At 48.2% G+C, this 19262-nt stretch overlaps 1 protein-coding gene across 1 annotated transcript in view; it reads left to right on the forward strand.

The window, feature by feature from the left end:
* Positions 1–5822, forward strand: part of LOC142786384 (uncharacterized) — a 57960-nt gene extending 52138 nt beyond the window's left edge. The window contains exon 5 of the mRNA XM_075884046.1: positions 5331–5822. Coding sequence (XP_075740161.1) covers positions 5331–5789 — 459 coding nt within the window. The 3' untranslated portion in view covers positions 5790–5822. The remainder of the gene's footprint in view (positions 1–5330) is intronic.
* The last annotated feature ends 13440 nt before the right edge of the window (positions 5823–19262 follow it).

Genomic DNA, 19262 nt, shown 5'->3' on the forward strand with positions numbered 1-19262 from the left:
AGTTCTCTACTGCTTGAGGCCAGGACGGGAGTACTGCGAACCAAGACATATCGGGCCAAATACGAAGGGGTCGACACAGTATGCAGTGCGTGTGGAGAGGAAGAAGAAACTGCCGAACACTTGATAATGTTCTGTAAAGGGCTTCACCCTATAGTTCAGGATGATGGCGCAGAGTTTTTCAAAGCACTGGGATTTAGGGACAGCGAGGGCAAAATAGACTTTAAGTGGGTAGACTTAACTAGAAGGAGGTTATCTGATTGGTGGCTAAAGTCAAGGCACGAGTGAAAATTAAACCCTTCACTGCGAAGTACGAATCCTCAACTTCATTATTTAAAGGGAAAAAAAGATAAATGTAATGGTTAGTTCACTAAGTATTACGGCTAGGTGGCGTTAGCCGCCGCCTGATCTAAAGGGTACAGCCACATCCATCCATCCATCCATGTAGCCACCTCTCGTTTAGTTCTTGTAGTGTTTACTAGATGGTGGTACTTGTAGCTGATGATGAAAAGATGCAAGATGTTATAAACTAGAAAGCGGTACTTGTAGTTGATGAAAGACGCGAGATCTTATAAAATAGGAATGATGTCACATATGGCGCGTGTCATTGGTTGAAGGCAATCGTTCGATTTAGTGCGGCGACGTACGCTAGGGGGAGCGTTGTAATAAAATCCGTTCGCTGTTGGCGCGCGCTCGGAGTCACCGGATGGATAAGGCTGCACAGCGGAGAGAGCGCAAGGCGGCAGCAGCGCGCTCTCGCAGACAGAATCCCGATGTGCAAGCGCGCGAGGCAAGGGACATCGCAAGCCATCCATCGTCTAAGAACAAATAAAAGTTGATTTGTGTATATACACACACAGCGTTTCTCACGTCTTTACATGATGATCGACTGGGCGAATTACACGGAAGATTCACAGTTTACCGATGAATCCCTCCGGAGCTTCGCCCATTCATCATCATTCACCCCGTGAATATGCCGTAATTTTTTTTAATGTGCTCTGACAATTGCCTCATCATTGGTGAACTTATCGCGTCTAACATTTGATTATTGGTGCCCTTTTTCATCGTTTAGGCTACCTTGTTTTGGTTTTTTTTTTCAATAACTTTACAGCATCGGGACGATGCTCTTTCTTTTTTTTGTTGAGGAGGAATATTGCCACCTACTTCTAGTAGTGGGTCGTATGCCAAGGTGAAGGCTCACACCACAGAGAAGAAAGAAGTGCGCGTGGGCCCCCCTCCTGCTCTGGCAAGCAAGCCCAAGCGACGCGCTTGGTTAGAGCCCTGTTGCTCAGACGTCAATAAATCTTGCCGACACCCCCTGGAGCGACGTGACAATATGCATCCACGCACGCACTCTAGGGCCCATATTATCACACAAGTCTGCTTGCCGTCTCCTCGGCATCTGCAGAAAATCTGCACACTAGGTCTGTATGGAGGTGGCTGGTGGGTGACTGAAAAGTGAAGTTCATTTAATTATTGTTATCAAATGTGTCGTGGTCCAGAATATATAGACACATACGTATATTTTATATACATCCACGCGCACGCTATCTAGGTGCACATCATCAGAAAACGGTCTCTTTCCGTCTCCTTGGCGTCTTCAGAATGTCTGCAAACGAGGTATACAGAAAAGTTGAGCCTACATGAAGCTGACTGCGGTGACTGATTGGTGATATAAAGGCCAAACTCATTTTTGTAAGGACAGTGTCCACCGAGAAAAGAATCCATGTAAGCGATGGTGAAGGCGAGGCATACAGGTGCCGATTACAATATCAAGCAGCTTGAAAGTATTGCCTCGCACGTGAACAGAAAGCATAGTATGTGTGCTCTTGTGTTGCTTAACACACTGACGTGCCATGCTCAGCACTTTCACTCTTGCGTTACAACACGCATATTTTAGGATATCCATGCACACACTATTCCCGCTTGCTTCGATACAACAAAGCGTATTGTGCATCGCTGCACATAGTGCTACTAAAGTACCCTTATAGGTACCTCAGAAATGTATCAAAGCAAAGTGCTCAGTATTTTACGAAGAGACTGCGTCTCGGTAGAGCGCTAAACGCTCAGTAAAGGTACGTTGTTATGTTTAGAGTGCCCCTGAAATACATTTCCTAGCATAATTTGCAACTAAGTGCAAGGAGTTTATACGTATGCTGTCGAAGAGCACCATTGGCGTGTAAGACGAGTTGTCTCTTGAACTCCAGACCTTACCCATGTCTTGCTTGAAAAGATTGCTCAACGCGGTGGTGTCGCTGTTATGGCGGTCGACGGCTAACCCGAAGGCCACGGGATCGAGTCACGGCTGCGGCGGCGGCATTTTTGAGGGAGGCAAAAATGTTAGAGGCTTGTGAGCTGATATTTAGGTGCACGTTCGAAAACCCCAGGTGTTCAAAATTTCCGGAGCCCTCCACTACGGCGTCTCTCGTAATCATATCGTGATTTTGGGACGTTAACCCCCCGAGTAATATTATTAAAATGAGGATTATCAAAAGGCGCTCCACGCACGCGCTTGAAGCGAAAGCTACACTGTACTGAATGAAAAGTTCGTAAAGTTTCGATTATTGCAGGACAGCTGTGATTTCTCTGCCCTTATTTTTTTCGATGTCCAATGGTACACGAAAAACCTAAAGCGGCTGGCACTAAGAAGCGCAAGGCTGGGCACAGCAGAACTGGCAGGTACCTATAGTTGCAGTTTTAACTTGGCTAGGCTGTCGCCATCTCTTCTCACCTTTTTCGATACTATACATGGCCACGCTTGTTCTCTTATTCTTGTTTCTCTGTTTACGCCCATTCTTTATATCTCTTCCTCTGTTTTATCTCCTCCACTTTACACATATCTTCCTCTACCTCACATCTCTTAGGAGCCCCCTCACACTACTACGTTTACTATGCTACGCTATTCCCTGTTAGCGTGCACAAATAGTCGACTGGTTATAGTGGTTAAGACGCTCACCTTCGGCTCGTGGGTACGCAGGTTTGAATATTCCGCCACCAAAAAATGTTTCACTGGTAATGTTCCTGTTTTTTTTTCTACATTCCTCTCCCTCTCGCTCACTGTACATGTTCTCTCACCCTTCACAAATAATGCATTCCTCGCCGGACAATTCAAAACACGCATTGTGGGAATGAAGGTGAGCAGAAAGGAGGAGGATGACAATGAAGCTTAGAATGAAGATGATCATTTTCTCTCTGCGACATGTGGAGAACCCCTACCATAACAGCTTTGCTTTAATAGTACGGGGGCGGATGAAACTGCAGTGCTGAAGGAAGCGAAAATCGGCGTCCTTTTTTGGTGAAGAGCGCTCTTTCATCGATCACGCGGTGGTAGTTTCGTAGGGGTTATTTCATTCCCGTAGAGCACGGTGGCTTTTTCCTTTTTTTCTCAACCTATACGTTCACTTTTGACTATGGCCTAACTGTGTACGCAATACCGCGCGAACCTAAAATGTTACCTTCCTTGCAGCCTTCTCGTGTGGAACACAGGCATTATGCGTGTATCATTCACGGAGGTCCACCGTCCTTGTAATATCTTGCCGAGTGACCACATTTGCCTTCCAAATGCTCGAAGTACTAGGTGCAACATGCTCTTAAATGCATTCAAGAGGAAAAGCACGAATCTGTCAAACTATTTTCAAGGTGTCACTGCAGCCTGAAACTACTTAAAATAGAGAAACTTTAGGCCTTTAATATTTGAGATAGCTTCAAGCCTGAGCTGTTATCCCATTTACTCTACAAAACCATGAGCTGCATTATACTCTTCTTTCGTACCTTCACACAAATATACACCACCGTACACACCCAAGTTTTTCTGTAGGGACGCCAGGCCTTCCCTTGATCTTCATAACTTGTTTCACTCCAACTTATCCGCGATATCAAGTCTACCACTAGAAATGTCGTTATGTAAAGGAGCTTCGAAGCTATGATCGGAATGACGAATTTACTCCGTCCGCGTCTTACTGTGTCGTTGGTGAGGCTCAACCCCGCGCCATCTGTCGGGCGACGCCATGTGAACAAGGAACTTAATGAACATCGACCTATCTGCTTTTGTATCGTCGAGGCGACACTTCTCCTTCCTACTCTCAAGAAAATTAGAAGAAAAGCAGAAAACTACGATATGCATTCATCGTTATACCAGAAAGCGTGCACTGACGATGGAGTGAAAAAGAAGACAACACGACGCAAGCGAAGATAGCTTGTGTCGTGTCTGCCTCCATAGTCAGTGCCGCTGCTATCCGGTAACAAAACATTTGCGCGTAGAGTTGTTGCTGTTACTGTCAAGTGCTTTTCGTCTCGCGCGAAATGTTGACTCATTTTTTCTACTAAGTGCTGACGTCTGAAGGGGATGCAAAAGCAAAACTTTACGACAAAATATACAATTATATTCGTGTTTTACGTCTCAAAATCGCGGTATGCTTATGAGAGACGACGTAGTGGAGGGCTCCGGAAGTTTTGACTACCTGGTGTTCTTCAACGTGCACTGACAACGTGGTGACAAGCCTCCACCATTTCACCTCCACCGAAATTCGACCGCTGCGGCTCGGGTCAAATCCACGATGCTTGGGTCAGCAGCCGAGCAGCTTAGCCACCTATCTGCCTTGTCGAACCGTAACGACAAAAGCCAACTTCAAGTTCGCAAATGTTAGCACTCATGACTGTGTCGAGCACCTAGTCATTATTGTTTTTTTTTATCTTCGTCAATTAATGCAGATACATTTGCTGTGCAAGCTGGTTTCTTCATGGAGACGTCATAGATTGTTTAAACACTGTTTACAATGCGCCCACCACTTTGTGCTATCACCAGCAGTGGCGCCAGCAGTAATGTGGCTACGCCCATCGCACGGCGAAGGCGTTTCTTTGTGTTTCTGCAGTGAGCCCGGCTCTGTGCTTCCTGTGGCCACATTATTCATGGAAACCAGTTAATGCAGTCTTTTACCAATTTGCGGATATACGATATGGTAATCCTGATCAGTATCCATTACGGTGAAGCCTTACCATATATACCGGTCTTCCTTCTTCGCTCATTATTTTTCCTGATTCTAACTCCTGTGAAGGCATGCACCTCAACACCAAAAATGCATTTACAAAAACTGCTATGGGGTTGTCATTCCTCAGCCCGCGCATTGTTAGCAAGGGGACGTTCTCCCTCTGAAACTAGGGGTGGCTTAAGCACATCGAGCGGGAAAGGAGGAGTCGTACGGTAAGACCATACCGCACCACTTCGGGCCGTTTTTTTATCACTTGCTCAATGTTTCAATATATTTACATCATTGGTGGATTGTTGCAACAATCCCCACGTTGTCCCCACGATGACGCTTCCGCTTCTGACGTAGGTCGAGACCAAGTTGGGCCGGCTGGTTGGCACATTGGTGACCGTGCATGGCGTCACACTCGCGGGATTCCTGGGTGTCCCGTTTGCTCAAAGCACTGCGGGAGAGCGTCGATTCATGGCGCCGTTGCCGCTGCCCGCCTCGGAAGACGCGTGTGCAGTGCACGAATACCTCCAACAGCGACCACCTTGCGCCCAGCTCAGAAACGGCACCACGGTCGGCACCGAAGACTGTCTCCACGTGAACGTCTGGACGCCCGCAGCCGCACTCGAACTCCACAGTGGCGGCGTGGGCCGGCCTGTTGTGGTGGCCGTCTCTGGAAAGTTGTTCGAGACGGGCTCTAACGACAATTCTGATTGGCCAAGGCTGGCCGCCAAGGGTAGGTGCACACTGCATTGTGCCCAATCGCAAGGCAATGAAGGGCTTGGGTTGAATGTACGCGAACGAACGTTACCACGCTAAAGTGTAGCATCCGGAGCAGCATATGTGTTAAATTAGCGCCCATACTCTTGGCGGGCTCAAAAACCTGGAGCGACCCAAATACGAGACTTCGGGGTCTGGTACTGGCTGTGCTTCGCGCGTTTTCCTTTTCCTGTTCATTATAAAGTACGACCAGCTAGTCCATCTTTCAATGTTGTGGTTTCTGTTTACACTATTTCCTACTAACTATATGACTTCACTTTGAACCTAACAAAGGTTAACACCTAATCTATCATACACAAGCCATAGCTTAAACCATGTACTAGAACCGGCACTACACAGAGCCGATCACAATTGACCATTGGCAATACTCCGCAACATGACTGAATTTGACAATGTCCAGAAATCACACCTGCACTTTTTAGTTTTCCAGTCACCATTATTCCTCTTCCAAGAATCTTCGGTCGAGCACACACTGTCGGTTTTCCGGACATGAAAGGTCCCCTAAATTTAGAAATTTATTGTTCAAGTTAATTAATATTGGATTTAAAGTTGCTGCTTCGGCGAGTTGTTACGACATACTTTACTTAAAAACATCTCAACAATACCGAGTACCAGTAAAAGTATGCAGACGGCAGCACTGACTGACATGGCTGATTATTCGCAAACACGCCGTTTATATTTGCGCGGTATATGTAATATGTCTTGCGGCATTAGGTTTATCGACCACATTAACCGAGTGGCTCAAGGAGCACGCTCAAAGTGGAGATTTTATTTTAGCTAGCTATATACGGAAACGCGTTACGGAAAGCCGGCCATGAGGAACCGTCTGATGAGTGCGCATGTGCAACCACTGTACGCGCGTACGGAAAGGAACCACGTCGTATTTCCGTTGCGTGTTTGCGTAGCTTGCTAAAAACCTCTACTGTCTCTTCAGTGGTGTCGGGCCACCTTGGCATTCACTGCCGAGACTGCGGCTGCACTGCCAACTGCAACCGTTGAGCTGTACTGAAGCGTCATCGGGACCAGCCGACACGCGAAATTGGTGCGAGCGCCAGCAGGCCTTAGTTTGCTTCGTCACTGATGGAAATATTATTTCTTCGGCCTGTTTCTACGCACAATGGCACGCTGTCACGACGATGATGTTACGGTTCTGCTCTATACTATTTTCATTATTCATTCTCGGTTGTTAGTGATTCGCGAAGATTTACATCGCGAGATTGCGACAAATAAACCTTGTTCTATTGTTACCGTTGCGTAAGGTTTTTGTAGAGGGTAACAATAACCGGAGTAGACAACTATTTGACAGCCCACAACATTTATGCTAAAAAATACGCATATCTAAAAAGAATGTCGACATAATCAACTTTAATTACCATTGCGAAAAAAAAATAAAATTTATATTGGAAAAAAATAATCAACTATGGTTACCTTCATGGTCCTAACCCAAGCTTTCAATCTTGTGAACGCCGGCATATATTAGCAAAATCTTGAAAAGCATGCCATTCGTAGAGCATCACCAAGCCTAATTTATCTCAGGAACTAGCAGCAGTACGAAATGAGCTTCATCTGAAATATTAACTAAACAGTGGAATTCGCGACTGATTTATTTTAGGCCCTTTTCTTCGTCTGGCATACGTAAACGACTTTCCTAACTAGCTTTCGGAAGACTGCGCTTTGTACGCGGACCGATATCTTCCCGAAAGCTGACACGGACCGATATCTTCCCGACAGAAAACACAGCTTTACATAAAAGTCAGTTTGTCCTGCAAAGGCTATATGAGTGGCTCCAAACTAATTGTCTTCTTACAAATACAAAGACAAACCATTAAGTGTTTTCGACTGCCAGAAACACCAGAACAATGATCGTTACGTCGTTGAACTTCAACAGATTTGCTTTTTAATGTCTTGATTGGGGTGATATTTTGCGGCGTTCGCCTTGACAGCCAACTGAAGTGGCACAAACATATTCACGAAACAATGCCTGTTATCTATAAAAAAACCAATGCTGCACAAGCTGCGTTACATTGTCCTTTGCACACTATCCTCACTTTTTATACAAGCTTTACACATTCACACATTATATATGCCATTGCCATATACGGCCTCACATACCTCACCACTTTACTGCCAATTATTGCAGCACGAAACACAACGCTTCGAACGATTATCTGTTTAAAAAAATGGACTCGATTGCATACGAATGCCCATTACTGAACATTCTTCGAGCGAAACGCTGCACTGACTACCACGTTGTCATTTTACTATATAAAGTCATGCACAATATCATACCATATCCGTCCCTAAATACCACATACCAAAAACCACATACATATACCAAAATGCCACATATCCGATACAATCAGTGGTCTCTATCAGCTTAATTATTCAAACTCTCGCACTATGAATCATTTACATTGCCACATATCGCATTAAATATTTGGAACGAACTATACTGACTCGCCTAACAGAACCACAGTCATTTACCTGCTACGAAACTAACCTTCATCTATTATACTCTCGTCCCTTCTCTGATGAGAATATATGTCCCACATTTCTAGCACCATACATTTTTTTGCACGCCCTCTGTGTTTGTATGGAAAAAATATGACATAAGGGCCCTCTTCACAGCTTCTACTCAAGTTACGGGGCCCTCCCTTTAGAACATAACTGATCTGTCATCTTCATGTGTAAATCAACGCTGCCGTCTGCGTCCTTGTCTTACTGGTATGCCTGTGTCGTGTCGCACTGGTTTTATGGGACGTATATCGAATAATATGATACCGGATCATAGCTTTACTATATTGTTGCTACATGCATGCTGGTATTTTGTCAACATGCATGCAGCAACATGCATGCAACGCCTACATCAGGACGCAGACTGCCTCTCTCGCTACCCTGTCGATGAATTGAGCACCACCCTGACACCGACACCGATATACTTGCGCCTTCTCCGTTTCGCAACTGACCCGCATCGGTGACGAGCGACGCCATGATGCATCCTTGCGTGCTATAATCGAACATCTCAAATCACCATTTTCCGACAGGTCCCATCGTTCATTTGTCCTCCACGATGGTGTCATATACTGCCAGAACTGGTGTCCTATAGTTCCAAATGGTGTCCTATACCGCCAGATGGACCAGTCCAGCTTTTCGTCATTTCAAAACACCTCCCCTCGGCAGTTCTCCATGAACTCCATGACCTTCCAACTTCCGGTCACCTTGGTGTGTCACGCACTTACGACCGGATTCACCGACACTTCTTTTGGCCAGGGCTTTCACGCTCAGTCAGAAGATACGTTGCAGCTTGTGATAAATGTCAGCGCCGCAAAACCCCATCGACACTTCCCGCCGGGCACCTTAAACCACTTGACATTTTGTCAGAACCTTTCTTCGCGTGTGTTGAGACCTCCTGGGCCCTGTTCCCTCGTCTTCTTTTGGCAACAGGTAAATAGCTGTGGCCACAGACTACGCCACCACACGAGCACTTCCATCAATCTGCGCCACAGGTGTCGCCAACTTCCTCCTCAACGACATAATCTTGCAACATGGAGCTCCACGCCAGCTGCTTACAGACCATGGCCGCACCTTTTTGTCAAAGGTCATAGCCGATATCTTTCAGTCATGTCAAACGATGCACAAGCTCACTACGTCGTACCACCCGCAGACATATAGACTCACGGACCGTCTGAATCGAACACTTACAAACATGCTTGCGAAATATGTTTCTTCCATCCACTCTGACTAGGACCTTGCTTCGCCATACGTGACATTTGCATATAATTCTTCTCGCCATGACACTGCCGCTTGCTCCCCATTTTTTTCTGTTATTCGGCCGAAAACCTACATTACCCCCAGATACAGTCATTCCGTCTACCACGACACCGCCCAGCGAATATGCCTTGACGCTATCACTCGGGCTGCCCACGCCCCCGCAATCGCCCGCGCTCGCTTTCTGGCCTCTCAAGAAAACCAGCGACGTTTGTACGATCAACGGTACCGTGACGTGCACTTCTTACCCGGTTCATCGGTGCTGTTGTGGTCCCGACCCGTCAAGTTGGCTTGTTGGAAAAACTTATTTCTCGCTACACAGGTCCATATCGAATCCTCCGTGAAGTTACTCCTGTGACATACGAAAGTTCCCTTGCTGCCTCATCGCCTTCAACTGCCCCACAGACTACCGATATCGTACATGGGGCACGCTTGAAGCCTTATTACTCTCCCGCTGACGTTGACATCTAGATGCGCCGAGACAGCGCTTCTGCCGCCAGGAATTATGCTACATTCATGTTGACATTCTGTGGGATGATGCGCGTGGGCACCTGACGAGGAGGACGAAGGGTGGTCTCCGCTCGGTGTCTAGTAAACCGGTCACGCCGCTGCTGCTGATTTGAAATATGTCTCATCCACAGCATCGTCGATACGGCGTCTATTCTCTTCCGTATCAATATGTTGGCAAATTAATTGCCAGGATAATAACAGAAAATTAATATAGCGACATCACTGAAACACTATGAGCAGCTGGGATCGTTGTGCTAACTGGCGGAGCAGGTCTCAACGACACCCTGCTTTTTACGTGCCCTCGTATATCCGCCTTGGTTTGGAGAAAAACAAAACAAAAACACACATCTCCACGAAGTCAAGGATGATGAGTGAGCGAAGCACTGGGGATCGTTCTTAGCGTAATCACCAGTGACATTGTCCACTCACGCATGTGAAGAGTGACAACGTGTGTACAGTATGTACAATGAGTTTCTGCCAGAGTCGCCATTTTCTGCGCACTTAACTCCGGGGGGCTTGTTGTCGGCGTTGCCGTTTTGCCGCTGCTTCCCGAGCTATCGCCAGTGCATAACCTTTTTGTCAGCGTAGCCGCTTTGCCTTTGGCGCGCGAGAGCGCTTCCGCGATAATTTTCATCCATGGCAGACAGGGAACATGTGGTCCGAAACGCACTTCTTCTGTATATTAATCGAGTACCTTGAATGTGCTTATGCGCTTATTCTTCGCCTTCATTGCCATGGAATATATAAGGGGAACCTCGTGTGTGCACAAGACATAACGGACAAGCCTAAACCCTCAGCTGCTGCGCCCCTCAAAGCTAAACCAAGAAATCCACCATTGGCGCGCGCGCACAGACACACTCACACTCTCTCTCTCTCTCTCTCTCTCTCTCTCTCTATATATATATATATATATATATATATATATATATATATATATATATCCCGGCTATCATCGATGACGCCATCAAAAAAGCATAAAATCTGGACCGCCACACTTCTAAACCACCAGAAAGATGCCGACCAGCACCGTAACAAAAATTTGCTATTAACTATCACGAGCAACCCACTGAACATAAACAAGGTCCTAAGAAAACACTTTAACATATTGGAACATAGCGTGCGATTATCAAAAATTTTCACTTCTCCACCTTTTGTGATATATAGGTGGCCAAAAAATATAAATGATCATTTAATAAATTCAAAGATAGGCGTGAAACCTCAAGCAGGGTATCACCCTTGCGGGAAAAGCAGATGCAAAGTATGCAAACACATGCAGACATCGACAGTGGTGGAAAGCACCCACTCTGATTTTAAGCACATGCAGGATAAGAGGAGCACTAAACTGTGACTCGGACAATGTCATATAGCCTCTGGAATGTGGGATATGTAACATGTGCGATGATGTTTATTAGAACAGAGGAGTCGCAACGAGGTCGCGACGGAAAATGGACGAACAGCAAGTCTGGCAAAGGCGGCACAGGTTCTCGCGCAATCAGAGCACGGGCTTCTCGTTGTCTTCCGAAGGCGCATACGCGTTGGTGCGTATGCTCCACTACAATACCCCCGGGGTGAAGGGTAGCCATCCTGGCGACTCAGGGAGTAGGCACAATGAGGGGGTCGTAGTTGAGACGGTCGACGTGTACGGTCTCGCGTCCTCGACGGCGCAAATCTGGTGATTGTGTTAACGGCTCGATGACGTAATTCACCGGGGAGGTCGCGTCAATGACACGGTAGGGACCATGGTACCGGGCCAGAAGTTTAGAAGACAGGCCAGGAACGTGCGGGGGCACCCAAAGCCACACAAGGGAGCCAGCACGAAATGTAGGAGCTATGCGGTGAGCGTCGTCGGGTCGAGTCTTTTGTAGGCCTTGAGCCTCACTTGTCAGAGACCGAGCCAACTGACGGCAGTCTTCAGCGTATCTGGTGACTTCCGAAAGCGGGGAGCACTCAGATGCACCAGGGCGATACGGTAGTATAGTGTAGAGTAGGTGGGAAGGTTCGCGGCCGTACAATAGAAAGAACGGGGAAAAACCGGTAGTCGCTTGCGTCGCGGTGTTATAAGCGAAGGTAACAAAGGGCAATACAGCGTCCCAGTTAGTGTGGTCGGAGGAGGTGTACATCCTCAGCATGTCGCCAAGTGTGCGGTTGAACCGCTCAGTAAGACCATTTGTCTGTGGATGGTATGCGGTAGATTTCCGGTGGATAATGTTGCATTCAGCGAGGATAGCTTGGATGACCTCCGACAGGAACACTCGACCCCTATCACTGAGTAATTCCCGCGGAGCACCATGGCGTAGATTGAAGCTGCGGAGAATGAACAGTGCAACTTCGTGGGCGGTCGCTGCCGGTAGAGCTGCAGTCTCAGCGTAGCGTGTCAGATGATCGACTCCGACAATAATCCACCGGTTTCCAGAGATACTATATGGGAGGGGGCCATAGAGGTCTATACCCACGCGGTCGAATGGGCGAGCCGGGCACGGGAGCGGCTGTAACATGCCAGTAAGGTGCCGCGGAGGTGTCTTGTTCTGTTGGCAAGTGGTGCAAGACTGAACGTATTTCTGCACAAAGCGATACATTCCTCGCCAGTAATAGCGCTGGCGCAGCCTTTCGTAGGTTTTCAGGACACCTGCGTGAGCACTTTGGGGATCTGCATGGAAATTCATGCAGATGTCAGAGCGCATATGAGTTGGGACAGCAAGGAGCCACTTCCGACCACCAGGCATGTAGTTACGGCGGTACAGAATGTTGTCTCGTAAGGAAAAGTGGGCTGCTTGCCGGCGTAGCGCTCTCGTGGAAGGGACAGCAGACGGATCGGTAAGGTAGTCGACTAACAAGGCAAGGTGTGGGTCTTTACGCTGCTCCGAAAGCATGTCAGTCGTGTCGAGCGGTGACAAGGTGGTAAAAGGGGGAGACAGAGAAGCCACATCTGGTGTTAATGGCGATCGCGAAAGTGCATCGGCATCCGCATGCTTGCGACCGGAACGATATACGACACGGATGTCGTATTCTTGCAATCGAAGTGCCCAACGCCCCAGGCGTCCGGACGGGTCTTTCAAGGTGGACAGCCAACATAGAGCGTGGTGGTCTGTGACCACGTCGAAAGGACGGCCGTAAAGGTACGGGCGAAACTTCGTCAACGCCCAGATTATGGCCAAACACTCCTTCTCTGTCACGGAGTAATTCAATTCAGCCTTCTTGAGAGCGCGACTTGCATAGGCGACTACGTATTCAGCTTGGGTGCCTTTCCGTTGTGCCAAAACTGCACCAAGACCGATGCCACTTGCATCGGTGTGAATTTCTGTGGCCGCAGCAGGGTCGAAGTGACGAAGAATAGGTGGTGAGGTCAGCAGGCGGCGGAGCTGGCGAAATGCGTCGTCACATGCAGGTGACCATGAAGATATGCCTTTGCTGTTGGAAAGCAGACTCGTGAGAGGTGCGATGATGGACGCGAAGTTGCGCACGAAGCGACGAAAGTAGGAGCAGAGACCGACGAAACTTCTTATGGCTTTCAGAGATGTGGGCAACGGAAAGTCAGCGACAGCTCGAAGCTTATCGGGATCCGGAAGAACACCGTCTCTGGTGATGACATGTCCCAAGATGGTTAGTTTTCGTGCTGCGAAGTGGCACTTCTTGGAGTTAAGTTGCAGGCCTGCAGAAGTTATACACGTCAGAATCTCGTGGAGGCGAGCAAGATATGTCGGGAAATCAGATGAAAAGACTACGATGTCGTCCAGGTAACATAAGCAGGTTTTCCACTTGTGGGCACGCAAGATGGTGTCGATCATGCGCTCAAATGTGTCAGGCGCGTTGCAGAGCCCAAATGGCATGACTTTGAACTCATATAGGCCATCCGGCGTTACAAAGGCTGTTTTAGGGCGATCACATTCAGCCATTGGCACCTGCCAATACCCACAACGCAGATCCAAAGATGTAAAGTACTCGGCGCCTTGTAAACAGTCAAGAGCATCGTCTATTCGTGGTAGCGGGTAGACATCTTTTTTCGTAATATTGTTTAAGCGGCGATAGTCCACGCAAAATCGTACGGTGCCATCTTTTTTCTTGACCAGAACCACAGGTGATGACCAAGCGCTTTGAGAAGGCTGTATGACTCCACGTTTAAGCATGTCATCTACTTGCTCCGTAATGACGCGGCGCTCTTCGGCGGAAACGCGGTAAGGACGCTGTCGCAGAGGCGAATGTGAGCCGGTGTCAATAGTATGAGCGATAGTCGTGGTGCGGCCCAAAGCAGGTTCTTGAAAGTCGAAAAAAGAACGAAACTTGTTAAGGAGAGCAACAAGTTGGCGGCGATGCGAGAGGGGAAGGTCTGCGTCAATAGCATTGTCGAAGGCTGACGAACTTGATGGCTCAGACGCATGAGTGATTGCAGCAATGTGACATGGCGTTTCGTCGGGAAGAATAATATCATCGATATGGTCGACAGGTTGCACATATCCTAACGTTTCACCACGAAGTAAGCCAATGAGGTAGTTGCAGTGGTTGGTGACCAGCATTACGGTTAAACCAGACGCAATTGTAAGAACAGCAAATGGGAGAACGATGCCCTTGCGTTCAGTAAAAACCGGAGATGGCGTAAACACCACCGTGCCGTCAGGTTGCGCCAGACATGAAAGGCTAATAGGGACCGAAGCTTCAGGAGGCAAGGTGATGTCGTCATCAGCGATGACTTTGCAGAGCAGAGGAGAGCGGTCGGGTGGTGGAAATTCACATGTTGGCACAAGGGACACTTCGGCACGGGAACAATCGATGATAGCTTCATGACGTGATAAGAAATCCCAACCCAGGATAAGGTCATGAGAGCAAGATGGTAGAACAAAAAACTGTACGACGTACAAAACGTCTCGGATGACGACGCGCGCCGTACACACAGCCGAGGGATGAATGCGTTGCGCGCTAGCCGTGGACAGCACCAAGCCACTGAGAGATGTGGTCACTTTCTTCAGTTTCCTACAAAAGTTTGCGTTCATCACAGAAACGGCGGCCCCGGTATCAATTAACGCTAATGTGGCGACTCCCTCAACATCGACATCAACAACATTTTGCGGCGAAAATGGAGGCCTTGGGAATTGCGCACAAGTTGCAGTTCGTGCCTCCGGAACTGCACTGATTAGTTTCCCTCCTCGAGAGGTGGTCGACGACGCATAGGCGATGGCGATCGCCGACGAGGTGATGGGAAACGAGCAGTCGATGGGTGGCGATCCGAGTCGGAGTGCCTCTGTTCATATGCAGACGTGGTGGTCTGCTGCGGTGCGTAGGTAGGAGCTCCATAGTATGCGTGCGCAGGCGTGGGACGGCGGCGGCAGAAGCGTGCAATGTGGCCAGCGATGCCACACGCGAAGCAGATGGGACGATTGTCTCGGGTGCGCCACTCATTAGATGGACGGAAAAAGCGAGGTGGGGGCCTGTAGACTGGAGGCGAGGCCGGAGGAGGTGGAGCCGATAAGGCGGCTGGATGCGGTGGGGGCCGCGCGACCACAGCTGCGTAGCTGAGAGGTGAAGGCGGCGCAGTTGGTGCGTAGCCAGCAGTTGAGAGATCAGATGGCACCGAAGTGCACGGGTAAGAGGCCGGAACTGTAGGGAGTGCATTGCAAATTTCAGTGCGTAGGGCCTGCTGCATATTCGAAGGGAGGCTTGTCGTGGGCGCGTCACTATGCGGCAGCAGGGAAAGCTGTCGGGCGACTTCCTCCCTGATGAAGTCTTTAATCTGGTTCGACAGAGTTCCTTGGTGAACGTTGCCATTGGCGAGTGCGACGGCCGAGATCGAATCTGGTGATGGAACACTCTGTCGGGCGATGGAACGCTGACGACGCAGTTCATCGAAGCTCTGGCACAGGCTTACGAGGACTGCCACCGTGGTCGGGCTCTTCGCCAGCAACATCTGGAATGCGCCATCCTCGATGCCTTTGAGAATATGTCGAATTTTCTCTTCTTCAGGCATGGATGAGTTAACACGCCTGCAGAGGTCGAGCACATCCTCAATATAGCTAGTAAAGGTCTCACCAGGTTGCTGGGCTCGGTGGCGCAGACGCTGGTCAGCGCGGAGCTTGCGGACCTCTGATCGGCCGAACGCTTCGGTCACGAGGGTCTTCAAGGTGGACCAGCTGGCGATGGCGGTTTCGCGGTTGGTGAACCATAGCTTGGCGACGTCAGCCAAGTAAAAGATGACATAGGCAAGCTTGGAGTCGTTGTCCCATTTGTTGCTGGCACTCACGCGTTCGTACAAGGAGAGCCAGTCTTCGACGTCTTGCTCACCACTGCCGCTGAAGATTGGTGGGTCCCGCTGACGGGTAGCACCGGGGCAGGTCGACGGGGCAGCCGATGGTGCTGGCTGTGCTGGGATGGGCTGGTTGGCGACTGCGTCAGTCATGTTGTACGGTAGTCTTTCGGCCAACTTGCGAGAGCGGAGCTCCAGGTCTGCTTGGGGATCTCAGCAACCTCCACCAAATGCGATGATGTTTATTAGAACAGAGGAGTCGCAACGAGGTCGCGACGGAAAATGGACGAACAGCAAGTCTGGCAAAGGCGGCACAGGTTCTCGCGCAATCAGAGCACGGGCTTCTCGTTGTCTTCCGAAGGCGCATACGCGTTGGTGCGTATGCTCCACTACACATGCAATACGTGGACCAGACAGACACTCCGTTTAGAATTAGATTCAACAATCATCGGGCACATGTACGTTCCCTGCCAGGCCTTCCACTCTCAAAACACAGCACATTAAAAGACCACTGCATTGATGACATCAGGGTTACACTATTGGAAAACAATTTTCGAATAATCAGAAAACGGGAACAACGGAAATCTTTATCTACAAATTCTACACGATAAAAAAACGGAATAAATGAACACCCAGGCACTCTCTCAGCGTTACGATCACTAAAAGACGCAAACCTTTTCTCTAATCAATCCTCTGCCTCTAGTCTCTCATTGCAACAATAATATTACCTCCTAAGAAAGCTGTAAGCGTATGCATCTGACCGTATAGAATTGGTTTGCCGCTTCAAGCACAGCTGGAAGGCACAGATAAGGGGGCCTGGATGTCGTACAATCTTCTTCCTTTTTCCTTCTTTCTCTTTCTGCCTTCTTTAACGCACTCTTCCTTTTCCTTCAATGACAGGAGCCAATGCATATAATGAATATTGATGGCGGTGCAACAATTACCGGCCTTTTCATATCTTCCGACGCCACCAACATGTGCTCGAAGCGCTTAAGCTTCTTCTCACAGATTTGTCGCAAACTTCAAAGGTGGACAAGCCGCCAGCGGATTGCACCGGAAGAGGCAATACTAAAATGGTGGTCACACTGTCGACTTGGGGGAAAACTGGGTGCGTGGGAGATATTGTTGACAACAATGGCATGGCTCGTTCGTGTTCCCCTTTCTCGCTTGAAATGCTGTCCCTTCCTAATCCTATCGTGTTTCTCTTGCTTCTTCTCCTAGATTTTTCATTATATTTTAATGTTTCTCCCCCCGTTTTTTTTTCTTTTTGTCGTTGTTGTTGTTCTTCATACTTTTCTTCTGGCCCCTTCCCTCTTGTATCCACAACTTGGAAGTGTGGCAGCTTGGGTTAGTTGGTATGGCATGACGATAGTTATAGCGTGAGAACAAAACGACGACACAGTTCTCGCGCTATAACGATTGTCTTGTATCCACAAGCTATAAGAAGACGCGGAAAATGTGTAAGTGTTATGATGCATTGAAAAAGACGGAGCTCCCGTCAGAACGTCGGCAGGATAAACAGTTGTTATGTGGAAGCTTATCTACTTTCGTGCTTCTATATATATAGCGTCAACGTGCGAGTGTCATTACTTGCCCCCAAAGTTCGTTATTGGGGTCTTCTTTGGACTTTAAGACCACAGCCCCTCAGCTGCCGTTTCGGCGTTGAGCGGCGCACAGAAAAAGCGAGAATAGGGCGGGAGATACTACTCCTAAAGGTTGTTTTATTATTATAAATATTATAGCAGCTATCCAGCCGTTGTGTTAAGCTCTGACCACACGTACGCGAATGTGTGAGCACGTGGCCAAAATACTCGGTGCCCCAGGAATGTAAAGTGCGCGTGGCTACATGTAGATGTATACGAAATTTTGTATTAAACACAAGCATCTGACAAGCTAGCGTCAAATTTCCATCAATAATTAGAGAAGCGCTTTTTTCGAATGCGTGCCACCAGCGGTGAGAGAAGCAAAAACAATGAAGTGAGGGGTAAGGGGACAGCAGGCTACTGGGGCACCGCTAAGGTCGAAAAAAAATCGCAATGCATAAGAAGGTTAAGCCGCCGACGTATGAAGTCAGGGATAAGGGGACAGCGGACTACTAGGGCAGCGCTAAGGTAGAAAGAAAATCGCAAGACATAAGAAGGTTAAGCCGCCGACGTAGTTCGGCATGATGGATGCCAATGGCATAGAAACGCACTTGCGTGAAGAATGCCCACAAACTAAATTTCTAGCAATAAAGTCTCAATACACGAACACAGAATATAGTAGGTGCGTAAATGTACAGTGTTTGATATCAGCAGTCATTTTAAAATTGGTGCTTTTTGGTGAATTCGAGGTTCTGACTTTCGTTTGAAGATTGAAAAACCACCCGTAAACAAAAGCATACCCTGTTTTCGAAAAAAAGACGTAATTCTATTCTTTTTCCATTCCCCCAAGCGTTGTCCCCATTCTATTTTGCGGTCGCGAAAATGTGGAATTGTTTCGTAGTTATTCCAATTCCAGAGTGGCAACTTCGCAACACTGGTTCAATAGAAGACGCGTAAGCACGTCTTGATCAACCCTAACGGCTAGAAATACAAAAAACATGCCACGGTGGTCCAGTCGATAAAGCACTCGGCTGCTGACCCGCAGGTCGCGGGGTAAAATCCCGGCCGCCGCGGCCGCATTTTCGATGGGGGCGAAATTGTTTGAGGCCCGTATTCACAAACCAACCTGATACTTTCCTCGAGTTTTTCTTATTGGTTTTAAACCTTTATTGCGCATGATAAATAAACCGGACCAGTATACATGAAACAGTCTTGTCCATATCTTTCACCCTGGTACTATTTTTAGGCATTTATTACGCATGTAGAGAGCTCAGGAAGTTTAGAAAAACATGAGGTAGGGCCGAGGTTGGTTTGTGAATACGGGCCTTTGGCGCACTTTAACAAGAGCCCCAGGTGGTCGAAATTCCTGAGCCCTCCGTTACGGCATCTGTCATATGGTGCTTTTGGGACGTAAAACCT

Source organism: Rhipicephalus microplus, unplaced genomic scaffold (genome assembly GCF_043290135.1).
Source record: "Rhipicephalus microplus isolate Deutch F79 unplaced genomic scaffold, USDA_Rmic scaffold_23, whole genome shotgun sequence".
Taxonomy (NCBI): domain Eukaryota; kingdom Metazoa; phylum Arthropoda; class Arachnida; order Ixodida; family Ixodidae; genus Rhipicephalus; species Rhipicephalus microplus.